The sequence below is a fragment of the Telopea speciosissima genome, chromosome 11 (genome assembly GCF_018873765.1).
Source record: "Telopea speciosissima isolate NSW1024214 ecotype Mountain lineage chromosome 11, Tspe_v1, whole genome shotgun sequence".
Lineage (NCBI taxonomy): Eukaryota > Viridiplantae > Streptophyta > Magnoliopsida > Proteales > Proteaceae > Telopea > Telopea speciosissima.
The window spans coordinates 39,852,349-39,865,986 of record NC_057926.1 but is presented as its reverse complement, the minus strand read 5'-3'; the positions used below and the strand labels follow the sequence as shown (position 1 = coordinate 39,865,986).

General features: G+C 40.3%; 1 protein-coding gene across 1 annotated transcript; it reads left to right on the top strand.

Moving 5' to 3' along the window:
• The first annotated feature begins 10,691 nt into the window (after window positions 1-10,691).
• On the top strand, window positions 10,692-13,257 carry LOC122645459 (3-ketoacyl-CoA synthase 6-like). The gene is made up of 2 exons (XM_043838763.1): window positions 10,692-11,623; window positions 12,658-13,257. The coding sequence occupies exons 1-2, from the start codon at window positions 10,712-10,714 to the stop codon at window positions 13,234-13,236; spliced, it is 1,491 nt and encodes a 496-aa protein (XP_043694698.1). The 5' UTR covers window positions 10,692-10,711; the 3' UTR covers window positions 13,237-13,257.
• Window positions 13,258-13,638: the final 381 nt, after the last annotated feature.

Below are 13,638 nucleotides of genomic sequence, written 5' to 3'. Positions count from 1 at the left end.
AAGCTAGGGAAGGGTACATGGGAAGGGCAGCATTTTTGAATCACCCATGCATTTCCAAAAACTCAAGGAGAAAGGACAGACAAAGAATAAGTGTTCAATACTTTCTCTTGCATTCTAACAGAGAAAACACTTTTAAGTGAGAAGAGAACTAGTCATGGGCACGCCAGGTTACTTGACCTAACTTAGTTGGACTTAAAGATGCGTAGGGCCACATATATAGGATCGATTCCAAGTCAAATCGATTTTGAATTTAGTAAATTCTGATCTAAACTTTAAATAAAAATCATTGCTCTACATTCGTTTTCTTGCCTAAATTGTGGAGACCGAATAGCTGGAGGTTCATATGATGACAAAGGAATGTGACCAACCATAATTTTAAACAACTGTAATCATTCCATCCATAACAGGGTGGAAATCACCCATCTCTAGTTAGATCTTTTAATTTTCATACATGCACTTTCTGGGATCTCTTGTTTTTTGGCTTCTAGAAGACAATTTTTAGTGATTATAAAATTAACGATGATATATTTAATTTCGTTCAGAATCTTTACTGTCATAAATTAAATTAGTTTGAAAAACACACCCCAGCCTCAGTTATAGAAAGTATTGCATTTGTAATATTGAAGAAGTTGGATCCCAAGAATACCTGTAAGCATAAGCAAATTATGTCTAATTGCTTCGAGTACAACTTATCACCTCATATGTTGGTTTTGGAATTATATATCCATCAAACCCAAATCATTAATTAGTTAAATTAATTTAATCATTTTTTGCATGACAAATTATTGACAGGCTATGGTTGTCTTGAGGTTTCTACGTAAAACGTTCTCGACTAAGGATAGGGTTGGACATCCTATTTAGATGATCATCACATTATGTGTTTCTAGGTACGGTAATTCTAGGGGTACAAATGTAAGTACAAATATAATATGTGTATTGAATAGAATCATGTGAGAGTCTCGCATGTGTAACTGCTAGCAATTGAAGAACAAGATTCTCTAGTGTAGAATTTGATTAACCCTTTGACCTAAGGGGTTCTTGTCGTTGTGGTAATGCATCACAGGTTTTGGCGTATGAATGGTTGATGTCCCTCGAACTATATATCGGTATACTGGATTTGTTGTGTTGTATCATGAACGAAAGAGATGTTTAACATGAAATCCACTACCTTTAATTATTGAATATCAATGAGAGGGAGTGTCTGTGTATGATCGGACATAAATAGTACGTGCAATATTTTGTAAAATATTTTCAAAGTTATTTATCTAATATTATTACTCGACGAGACTTCGGATCTCCTCCCTCAGCTGCTGCTCATACCCATCAAGAATCAATTGAAGGTCATCATAACAATACTCGGGGATCTGCAAATGAATGATTAATTGGTCCATTAGTAGTGAATCTTTGGACAAAAAAGATCAAATGAAAATGAAGGAAATGACCACTTACATAAGCAAAGAGAGTGGGAACTCCGACAAGAGGAACTCGAGGGTCAGGTTCGTACCCATCCCATAACACGTTCCCTACCGAGAAAACCTGTAAGTGGAACACTGGGATGAAATAGATCAGCCCCTACTGGTGCACTCTGGGCACCAATCCCTCCAATAGCAGGCATGGTTGAGGCAGTACCAAGGGTGGGAGCAGCTGAAGTACCTTGGGAAAAGGCTCCCATCGATGCGGGCAATTGAGATTGTTCCTACACAAACAAAGAAAAATCAATCTCAAGGAAATCACTCTGAAGAAAAGAACATAAAATCAAGATACTCACCACTAGTCTATCAGGAGTTAGCTGGAGGCACACACCCTCTCAGATCATGACCTCCTGGTACATGTCCCAGGAGTCATCCTCAAAGAAGCTCATGGAATTGTATCCTCTCAACTCCTCTTGAATCTGCTCCATAGGAATCCTCTGCAGATGCAGCATGCGGAATGGAGGAGGGTCGGGAACGTGAGAATACCTAGTGGTCGCCCACTGATGGGTAACTCTGTCTCCAAGGTACTAGGCATACCCTAAAGGCCCTCGGAAGAGGATGTGCATGCAGCACAACCTCCAAGCCTCCCTAGTCTTTTCACCTAGTGGAGTCATCACGAGGTGGTTCCAAGGACTCACATTCACCTAAAAAGCAGCAATTTAGAGGTTACAACCAAGAGCCTAGTAAAGGATGTACACTAGCAATGAATGGTAGAATTACTTATGTTTTTGCAAACTATATATTATTGCAAAGACATAACAATATATACCATTTATTCATATGGCATGAGTATCAAAGCATAACAAAAAAAAGTGTATGTTAACAAAAATTGCAAATATATATTCCATTTAATTGGTTTTTTTTTTTTTTTTTGGTGGGGCAGAATCTTCCATTGTCCTAGACAAAGACAAACATGAAATATATAGACATGAGTCATATTCAAAATAAATACTCCCCTTGAGATTATGCACATTTGGCCTTTTCAGCGGCCACATATTTTCTCCACATTTTTTTGCACATTTGGCTTTTTCGACAGTCCACAAATTTTCTCCTCCTTTGTCATCGACGAAAGGGAACTATGAGGGAGGATATACCAATAAAAACAGAATATGCTCATAACATTAGACCTTACAATAAGTGCAAAAAAAAAAAAAAAAAAAACCCCAATAGAAGAATAAAACAATTCAAAAACCACAAAGATGGACTTACATAGCAATCAAATAATAACCATTCAAGCATCAGATTACTAAAGCCGGTGGTGGACTTACAAAGAGAATGAAGATTCTGATGAGCAAACATGATTTATTTGGGATTTTATTTTATCATAATTCAGTCGATTGTGTTCTAAGAATGAAGTACACATAGTAAATTTATTTAGTTTGAATCTTATTTGTTACCAGATGGTTTGGACGTGGAATTTTATTGATAAGGTTTCAATTTTGTTGCTCGATCATCAGATTGAGTCGTCATTAATATTAATTCTTCTTACACTTAGTCTATACTAGTCTTGGGTCTTGGTGTCTCAATAAATGTATTTTTAGGTTCTCTCTCTCTCTCCTCTGCATCCTTCTTCCTACCTTGACTCATTGCAGTCCTCAACCGTGTAAATGCTGAGCTAATGCACTTTTTTACACCTTACAACCATATATACATCATGTGAATAATTCACACACTTCTTGTGGCTTAATAAGCAAGTCATGTAATTTTTTTCTAAAGATCAGCAAATGTATATTAAAAATAAGAATGTATACGATTAACGTCCAGGCATCCCTAGACGACAAATAAACGAATAAAACTAAATGATGATTTAAGTCTTCATCTTTGGCATTACTATCAGCGGAGGGAAAAAAAAAGGCATCATTCTAAAACCAAAAAAAAAAAAAAAACTATAAAACTTTTTAATGCTAGAGTCGGAACCTTGGACGTTCCTGACAATCCCACTCTATCTAATCTAAGTCTAAAACGGTGAAATCATGAAAAAGGGGTGGGAGAATGGACCTATGACCAAAAAAACACTGGAGGAAATCCATCAAAATAGTGGTAAAACATCAAATTTAACCTAAATGAAGGTGAAAAGTCAAACAGAAGGTCCTAGAAAGGGAAAAAGATCTTGTACAGTCGTGGCGGGAGCTGCACAGGTGCAACACCGGCTAAACGACAACAAGAACAGGGGTAAGATAGTCACTTCACAGGTGGGTCCCACCTGGGCCCCACATGTGAAATGATCAAACCCCCCCCCCCCTATTTGGGGTGGTTTTGGTGTTGCACCTATGCAGCTCCCGCCACGGCTGCACAAGAGCCAAGTCCCCTAGAAAGAGATAAAAGCGGTGAAAGTGGCGATTCAAAACAGAAAGAAGTCAAAGGAAAAATCTGTCCTAATTAAAGGAAAACCATGGAAAAAAACAAAAAAGAAGGAAGTGGCAAAATCATAGAAGAGAAGACATGGTGAAATGCCTAACTCCTAAGGGAAAAGTACGATATAAAGGCTTTACATAAAGCTCATCTGGCAAACAATGAAACTACTCGGCACCGCTGCCCCATGTAGGGCAACAGTGATGCATGCTCAGTAGAAGGAGGATACAAAATCAACGAAATGGACTGAAATAAAAAACAAAATGAAGTATACTTGTAAACAACTTTCGTGAAGAAATTATTGTGGTTTGAGTGCTCTAGACTCAGGTTAGAGAAACTTCAAGTTGAGACTGACACAGTAGAACAACTCCTCAAGCTCCAAATGATGCTCCACTGCGCAATAATAAGTATTATATGAGTGTGTAATCATCGGAATCCTTCTAAAAAGTGCAAGGGATCACCTATTTATAGCCTAAGGGTCCCAAAACTATACAAGGTATGGGTTTTTTGTTTCCATTTTGAAGGGATCTTTTTGCTTTAAGAAGAGAGGTCAATCTTGGTTTTGGATGGAAGGAGATCGTTTCCTCCTGCCAAAAGAAGGTTTCTATGGTTTTCTTAGATGTATTTTAGGTACTACAACGTATTTAGGGGGGAAACTAAGGTCGTGAGATACGAAACCAAATTAAATCCCTGAAAAGTTACCAAAACGGCATGTAATGAATGTTGGACGACATACAATGAGGGAAAACGGCACCATTTATGGGGAAACGGTGTTGTTTCTCCCACATCTGGTGTTGTTTCTAACCATGATGAATAATTTACCCCCTCTTAGGTTTTCCTATACAACCCTACATCTACTATCAATCATATTAGGTATGCTAAAAGTGGTCCAAGTAGGCCTCATGGTCGCTCACTTACCTATCAAGTTTTAGCTCAAATGGAGTTAGTCAAGTGACAAAATAGAGCTTTGAAAAATCTAGGCCTATGGGATAGTATATGTCAAAACATGTATGTCAATCAAATTCATAGATGACTGTCAAAGATGTATCGATATATATGGGAGAATATATGACTGAATTTAAATATATTTTAACACGTTAAACAAGAAAATTTTCTGAATATCGAATGATCAGAATTATCACATCATCTTTTTTTATTGAGGCATAGCTGAATGCATATACTTTTGCTTAAATATATAAAATAAAAAAAGACTTTAGAGAGACGTTTTGAAAAAGAAAAATCAACATTTTCATGAATGTAAAATGAAAACCTATTTAGGTGAATCTCAGTGATTACATATATTTACCTGTTGCGTGTGAAAACCTCCGGTACTTGGTTCGTCCGTGGATGAACCTGCAAAAACCAAGCAATGAGCACAAGAGGGCCGGTGTGGCTCCGGCCTAGGACTCTCCGATGCTCAAGTCAGGTCTCCAGCGCGACAGCGTAACTGCGTAGTAAAAAGCAAGATGATGAATGGTACTCCATACCTGGGTATTTATAGAGTGAGGAGGAGACGAGAAGGTTGGCAGAGTCCTAGTATGGTAGGAGTCCTTCTTTCGGAAGGTTCTCTCGCGTAGAGCGGAGTAGAGAGTTATTTTCGGGGTCGGACTCTTATTAAGGTAAGAGTCCATGTAGAGTGCGATTCCGTGATGCGCGGGGATCGTGGCTCGATCCCTATCCCATGATTCTCGGGATGTGTTGACGTGGCCCGGAGATCCTCGGTGGGGTGCTATGGGAGCCTCAATGGAAGAGGGCTCGGCCTCGGAGGTCGGCTCCGGGGGTCGGCAGAGGAGGTCGGCAAGGGAGCTCGGCCCGGGAGGTTGGTCTCGGCCATGAGTTCGGCTAGGAGTCTATGGCTGACCTGTAGGGGCTCGGCCTCGACCACCGGCTAGCTCGCTCGAGTCTGGCCTCGTCGGGTGACTTATCGGAGATGGGGTCAGCCCAATCTCCTGCTCGGCCCAAATCGGTTCCCGGCCACCGGTCGGGTCGGCCACGTGGCCGCCTCTGACAGGCGGGGTGTTTTATGCCTCATCACTACCAAATGCCCTAAATCTATTTCCTCACCTTCTAATATGATGTTCGTGGATTCATTCCCCTACTCCCTCCTTCCAAAGTCCAAACTTATCCACGGGATTAAGCAAAAGTTTTCCTTTTCTAAAATGATATATAAAAAAAAGTGTTTTGGTTTTAGGAAAGTCTTGTTGTAGTCATAGTTGGAAACCAGGTTTTGACTCGGCAAGCCATTAGAGTTGAGTCAAAGAAACATGAAATTAACCTGATCAAGACTCGTGAAGACTCGCCTAGATTTAAGAAATGACCAGACTAGGTCCAAGTTAGTCGGAGTTTTCATTGACTCTGTGTTTTTGCCTAATTCGTGTGCAACTTACCAGCAAAGTGGTTTTTTTATTAGGTCATATACTATTCATAGACCATAAGTTTGGTCTACAACTAAACAAAACCCTATAACTTTTATTCGTCGGCTTAATATTAGCCTCTTTTTTTCTTCTCACATGTGAAGCAACAATAGTCTCAATTCGTCCTCACTCAGAGAACAAGAAGAAAAATGATATTAAAAAAATAAGAAAAAAACATGTCTCGCCCTAACTAGGTTTTGAAAAGGACAAGCTAAAGGACAAGCTAAGTCGAAAAACCTGGTTTTCCAATTATGCTTGTGACTAAGGTTGGTAAAAAAAAACTGATAACCTTACTTTTTTACCCTTTTGCATATATTACACACAATATTTTTTTCTATGTTGGTGAAACCTATCATTTCATATAAATACTAATTAAATCACTTTAAACTTTTTGAAAATCCCTTTTTACCCTTAAATAATTTTTAAGAATAAAATAAGGAACAATTGAAGAAAGCTACAACTTTGAATTTTGATAAAAGATTGAAGGGTTGGGGTTCTCTGTAGGAAAACGTGATCTCTATGCACGTGCGGGACCAATGAGAACACACACATTGACATCATCAAAGCGGGATTTTCACCTTCCACACGAGACGGGATGATCATTTTACCCCATCTGTGTCTAGGCATGGCACTACACTACACTCCCCCAGAGAACTTTTCTCCAAGTTTGAATACCATCCAAATAATAAGGTGAAACCCATCAAATGTGATGGTAAGTCAATTCTCTATGCATGCCACGACGAATTCCACATCTACCCCTTAAAAATTAATGCTGTCGGGTTAACTGTGCTTTCTTTTTCCAACAGTGTTTCCCATCCTCTCGTGAAATGGGAAAAACCAGTTATGTTTTAATGGAGTTTGCACTAAAGCTTGCAGTGGTAACTGGTACGAGTGTTTTGACTGTTTATCCCAAAAAAAAAAAAAAAAAAAAAAAAAGGAGTGTTTTGACCCAGCAGGTACGGTTTGATTGGGGAAGGACTGAAATTAATAGATTAAAATCCTTTGCAGTGCACTGATCTCAATTCTTTGCAGTGCGCCGATCTTGCAGTGCATTGCAGCGTCACCTTGCGAGCTCTAACACATAGATGATGCGACATCCAACAATGCCAAGCTGGAGAAGAAAAATAAATAAATGAAATGCAGTTGAGCTCGCACTATTAGATATCACATCATCCACATGTCGAGTTCGCAAGGCCGCACCGTGGTGCTGGGTACACTGTGGAGGACTAGTCAAATCTTGTCTTAATTTTTTTCTTGGTAAATAATATTATCTTGTTGCCCGCCTTAATTAGTATTTAATATTTTGCATTTTACTCCTTAAAAATACTAGAAATAGCAATTGAAAGGGATGTAAATGGATGACCTAAATCCAAATCCGCATCCGTGTCCGTTTAGGGCCATCCGTATTCGTTTAGAGATATCTAGAAAAAAATCCGAGTACTTAATAATAAAAAATTAAATAAATAATAATTTTGAGGGTTTTTGAAGATTCAACAGGTTAAAGAATATGATGAAAAGAGAATCGTGACCTAAGAGATATGGATTGAGAGTGAATGTATCCGTTAAGGGGAGGAAGGTCCAGGTTACACAAGGCAGAGATATAAACGGATGATCGAAAATCCAAATCCGAATCCGTTTAGAGGTATTCGTATTCAGCCAGAGAAAATCCGAATCCGATCACATGCGATCCGTATCCGATCAGTTTACATCCCAACTTTAGACCACATGCAGAAAAGAATACTAAACCGTCCAAGTTCCAAAATAGCAATCCCTTTGTTGCTCAGTCAGAGCAGCGAACCCTCAAAACCCTAGCTCATGAATACATTTTGCCATTTTGGTAATGAAGGGATCAAGATTTTTTGGTTTTTTTGGCCACAAGGCTGAGGTATTAACTATTGTGCTAATCAAAGAAAAAGAAAGGTCATAGAACCATGTACATACATGATATTAATCGGTAATATCAAATTTATTCGAAAGAAGGAAAGAACAACATCATTTCAAAATGTCCCCTTCCAAATTTGGGAAGAGAATGGACAATTAAAGAAAAGTTGATCTCTATCCTTCAATCCCGGCCACCAGAGAGAAATGGGACTAAACTAGATTGATCTCTTTCGAAGTTGGTCCCTTGGTAGGAAGTGCATCCATCAAACATCTCCAAGTTGTGAAAGATTGACATGAGATGCATGATAAAAACTAAATAGAAGTAAACCAGGGCACCTTAGGGTTAGGGTTTCTAATAATGTCCCAAGCCGATCTAGTGGAGAAGAGACTCGTAGGGTTACCTTCACAAATGATGGGTTCCGAAATAGTATCACTCAAACTATTAATGTTTCCTAGCTAGTCCCAAACAAAATAGAGGTCCACTGAGTTACCCGGTTGTCCTGAGTCCCACTCACCATCTCTAAGAATAGACTACACCACCCCCACAAACCTGTTTATACCCGCATAATAACGTATTTAATTTGTCCCCATATCTAAAAATAAAAATCTCGTCCAAATATTATGGATCCAACAACAACTACGTAGCTAGCCTGTTGCCAATTATATGTTGGATATACGACAGAGCTCTATCCTGGTATTTAGCATTTTCCTCCACACTCAAGAACAATAATTGATTGATGGGCTTAGTCCAAATAGACTCCCCTTTCAATTATCTTTGATTGATCCATTTCACCCATAAAGACTCTTACTGGGACACCATCGTCAAATCTAATTAAGAATGCCAATCAAATTCATATTTTTTAACCTCCTCACCCCCAATCCACCCTCTTTCTTCGGTGTACAGGTAGAATCTCTTGCAGTAAAATGAATCCTCCACTCCAAGCTAGGACTCGACCAAAGGAAGTTGGAGAATAGAGATTCCAACTTCGTGATCATTAACAATTCTAGGCTTCCCAAATAAACCGTACGTCTATTTGGATAAGACAAGAATCTAGTCTTCCACCCTTCCAACCTCCTTACGGAGTCAAAAAGGAGATGACAATATACAGCCTTTACCTTACTAGATATCAAAGGCACCCAAGAGATTTAGTAGGGAGCTGAGTGTATACAAAACTAGTCAACTCAAGCTGATGACTCCGAATTTGAAATTGAATACCACCAAAAATTGGAAAAGACTTATTCTTGTTCAACTGCATCTCAGAGCAAGAAGAGAACTCGAGCAAAGTACCCATTACCACGGAATCTGAGCACATATTATTTTTCACAAAAATCATCAAGTCATCCGCAAAAATCAAGTAGGATAACAATAGTGGTTTGCACCGAGGGAGGAGATGAACCCTTTGATCGTTCACCAATTTCTTCAACATTCTAGATAGGCCTTTCATGGCAAGGGTAAAAAGGTATGGGGGCATGAGGTCTCCTTAGCGAATGCCTCTCCCACTAGAGAAAAATCACGAAGGATTGCCATTCAATTCCCAACTCAATAAACTAATGAGGGAATCCCATAGCTGCCATAATAAGAAGCAAATATATTGTAATCAAAGTGTTGTAGGCCTTATAGAGGTAAGATTTTCAATTGGTATGATTTAGATTCGGTGCAAGAGAAGGAGAAACCAACCCATACCGTACCGAGAACTCGAATGCATTTTCAATATTGAAATGGTACCGAGTCTATTCGGTTTCATTACGGTTTTATTTGGATACCCATCTCTTCTTAGTGAGATCACTCCTTGGTCGCATGGTCTCTACACCAGTGTTTGGGCCATTAGGGGAGCATGTCTAGGTATCCACCTAGGGGGTAGGGACGTCATTTCATAGTATCCTGTGAGAGGCCGTAGGGAATGCCACCAAGAAGAGATCTTTTTCCCATATAATATACACTCAGATATATAATTTATAAATACTATACATGTGTACGTACACAAGGTTTGAGTCGGGAATAGAGAATTCAGTATGATACAATTTGATTGAATGGTTTTACCTTAGATTTTTTTTTTTTTTTGAAAAGGAGGTATCTGGCCTTTGGTCGATTAATTCCCCCAAGACTCGTGTACGACCCCACAACACACATGAACTGAGAGATACTGGGACTCCCATGTTCCCCAGGGAGTTTCCTCTCAAACGGGTGGCCTTAAGAGGGAAGACAAAGTCGAACTCAGGACCTTCCGATAAGACTGTAAGGAGAAAAAAAAGAATTTCATCACAAAAAATAAAATGGTTGAAAGATAGCTAGGGAAGGGATGTTAACTGATAATAATTTTGGCGCTCTAACTGTTAGTAAACACCATTGTCCAGCTAAGGATAGCGGTGGGTGACGCGTGAGAGCTTCATTTAATCTCTTCATCTGCCTCCATTCATTGCTATGCACGGCTGCCTTTATATTCCCACCATCCCCCAGTCCTACTTCTCCAACCAAAATAAGCCATCACACACAAACCCTCCTCTCCTCTTCCCTCCACTTCTTCTTCTCTTATTAGCTAGCTATTCTCTCTTTTTCTCTCTAGGGAGACAGTGAGGGTGAAGCAGATCGAGATGCCATCAACATTGCCAAATTTCTCCAATTCAGTGAAGCTTAAGTACGTAAAAAGAGGTTATCAAGTCTTAGTCAACCACCTTTTCACCTTCCTCCTCATCCCTCTCATGGCCGGAATCCTCCTCGAAGTCCTCCGTATAGGGCCGGATGAAACCCTAAAACTCTGGTCATCTCTTCGATTCGATTTCGTTCAAGTCCTCGTTGCAATCTTCCTCATCGTCATCATCACAACCGTCTATTTCATGTCTAAACCTCGACCTATTTACCTTGTCGACTACTCTTGTTTTAAACCACCTTTCACCTGCCGTGTACCCTCCTCCACCTTTATGGAACACTCAAAACTCATTCTCATAGATAACCCTAAAAGTGTCGAATTCCAAATGCGGATCCTTGAACGATCCGGAGTCGGCGAAGAAACGTGTCTTCCACCTGCGATTCATTATATCCCTCCTACACCAACCATGGAAGATGCAAGAAGTGAAGCTGAGTTACTTATCTTCTCTGCTATTGATAATCTCTTCAATAAAACTGGAATCAAGGCGAAAGATATCGATATACTCGTCGTGAATTGCAGTTTATTCTGTCCTACACCTTCATTGTCAGCTATGGTGGTGAACAAGTATAAGATGAGAAGTAATATTAGAAGCTTTAATTTATCTGGAATGGGTTGCAGTGCTGGGCTTTTGTCTGTTGATCTAGCTCGTGATCTTCTTCAAGTTCACCCAAATTCTTATGCTTTGATTGTGAGTACTGAGATTATGACTCCTAATTATTACAGTGGGAACAACAGAGCTATGCTTCTACCAAATTGTTTGTTTCGTATGGGGAGTGCTGCGATCCTTCTCTCGAATCGTAGCAAGGATTCGAGGCGCGCCAAGTACCGGCTCGTCCATCTGGTCCGCACCCACAAGGTAAATTAAATTCTTAAATTATATATCATTTGGGAAAAGAGTTTTCAATTCTGTCCAGAGAGCATAGCTCTTGCGTCAGGGTGGGATTTTCACATTTCATGGGGGGTGGGATGATCATTTCGTCCCATCCTGTCTCCGGAGTCGAAAATTTATCTTCTCGAGTGTGGTGCACTGTAATTTATCCTCTCAAATTTATCATGCCTAGTGCACCACACTTGAGAATCCAATCATTTAAAGAAAATTATCCTCTTAGGTTCTCTGTCCGGTACAGTTCCCAAGTACCTCTAATAAGAGGGGGGTGAACCCCATCCGGGTAGTGTATTCGAGCAGGGGATAAGGTGGTTATTTTCGCTCCCTATGAGAGGAATCGAATGAACTATACCGGACAGGGAACCTGAGAGGATAAAGATTCATCGTTTACCCAACACTTGAAAGCATAAAAAGGTGTCGGTATCCATGTTTTTATGGTTGGACTGTGCACTAGGCAGTGCACCACACTTGAGAGGATGAACATTCCTCTGGAAGCACAGGAGCAGGGACTTGGGCTCTCCTCCAGCCGTGGCGGGAGGTGGAGGACCAGCCCACCAAAAATAGGGGGGGGGTTTGGTATTTTCATAGGAGGGTCCTCCAGTGAACAATTTGGACCCCACCCGAGCATGATGCTCGTGCAGTGGGTAGGTCGGCCATTTTGCCCGTATCTAGGTGTGGGCCGCACCAAGGCCGCTACCTGTCCAGCTGTAGAGGATCAGAGTCCACCTATAAAATGACCTAAACACCCTTGTTTTTGCTGGATTGTATCCCCAGCTCCCGCCACGGCTTGAGGAGAGTCGAATGGCTTGGACAGAGTTCAAGGCCGCTACTTGTCCGACCGTAGAGGATCAGAATCCACCTGTGAAATGACCCAAACATCCCTATTTTTAGGGGGCTGGATCCTCCAGCTCCCGCCACGGCAGGAGGAGAGCTGAATGGCCTGGACAAAGCTCTTTTTCCTATATCATTTTACACCAATTGTCTCAAACACTTTATTATAATAGGGAGCGGACGATAAGGCTTACCGCTGTGTGTACCAAGAGGAGGATCCTCAAGGGAAGGTTGGGACTGCGCTATCTAAAGATCTCATGGCGATCGCCGGAGAAGCATTGAAGTCGAACATCACGACGATGGGACCGTTGGTGTTGCCAGCATCGGAGCAGCTGTTATTCCTCTTCACACTCATAGGAAAGAAGCTATTTAACCCAAAATTGAAGCCTTATATTCCTGATTTCAAGCAAGCATTTGAACATTTCTGTATCCATGCCGGAGGGAGAGCTGTGATTGATGAATTGCAGAAGAACTTGCAACTATCGGCGGAACATGTTGAGCCGTCGAGAATGACGTTGCACCGATTTGGGAACACATCGTCTTCTTCTCTTTGGTATGAATTGGATTATATTGAAGCTAAGGGGAGAATGAAGAAAGGCGATAGGGTTTGGCAGATCGCATTTGGAAGTGGGTTTAAGTGTAACAGTGCTGTTTGGAAGTGCAATCGCAACATTAAAATGTCTACCGATAGTCCATGGGCTGATTGCATTGATAGGTACCCTGTTCACATCCCTGAAATCGTCAAGCTATAAATTTGGATTAATTGTTCTGCAAAATTTCTGCAAAATTTCTTCTTCTTCTTCTTCTTTTTCTTTTTCTTATCTGATGATATACATTAATTAGGAGGCCAGGTTATCTTTGAAGTAAAAGCTGAATTAAGGGCTTTTGTTGTATGTGTTTGTGTTTGAGAGTATGGGGTGAGGGTAAGGGGAGAAAGGGTTCTCAGTGATTGTAAGATCATTTGCTATAAACCAATTCAAGATTCTGAGAAATGAAATAAATATTAAATGTTGAAGATGATTAGCTCTGTGGGTTTTTTTATTGGATTCAGAAGGGATTCAAATTCATCTCGAAATGAATAGTTATATAGGTAGGAAACAGGTTTTATGGACGGATGTGTCCACATGGGTATCATGCACATAGCTGGTCTGATT

Coding starts and splice junctions, on each gene's coding strand:
- LOC122645459 (XM_043838763.1), top strand. CDS start 10,712: ATGCCATCAACATTGCCAAATTTCTCCAATTCAGTGAAGCTTAAGTAC. Junction 11,624..12,657: donor ATCTGGTCCGCACCCACAAG/GTAAATTAAATT, acceptor TTATTATAATAG/GGAGCGGACGATAAGGCTTA.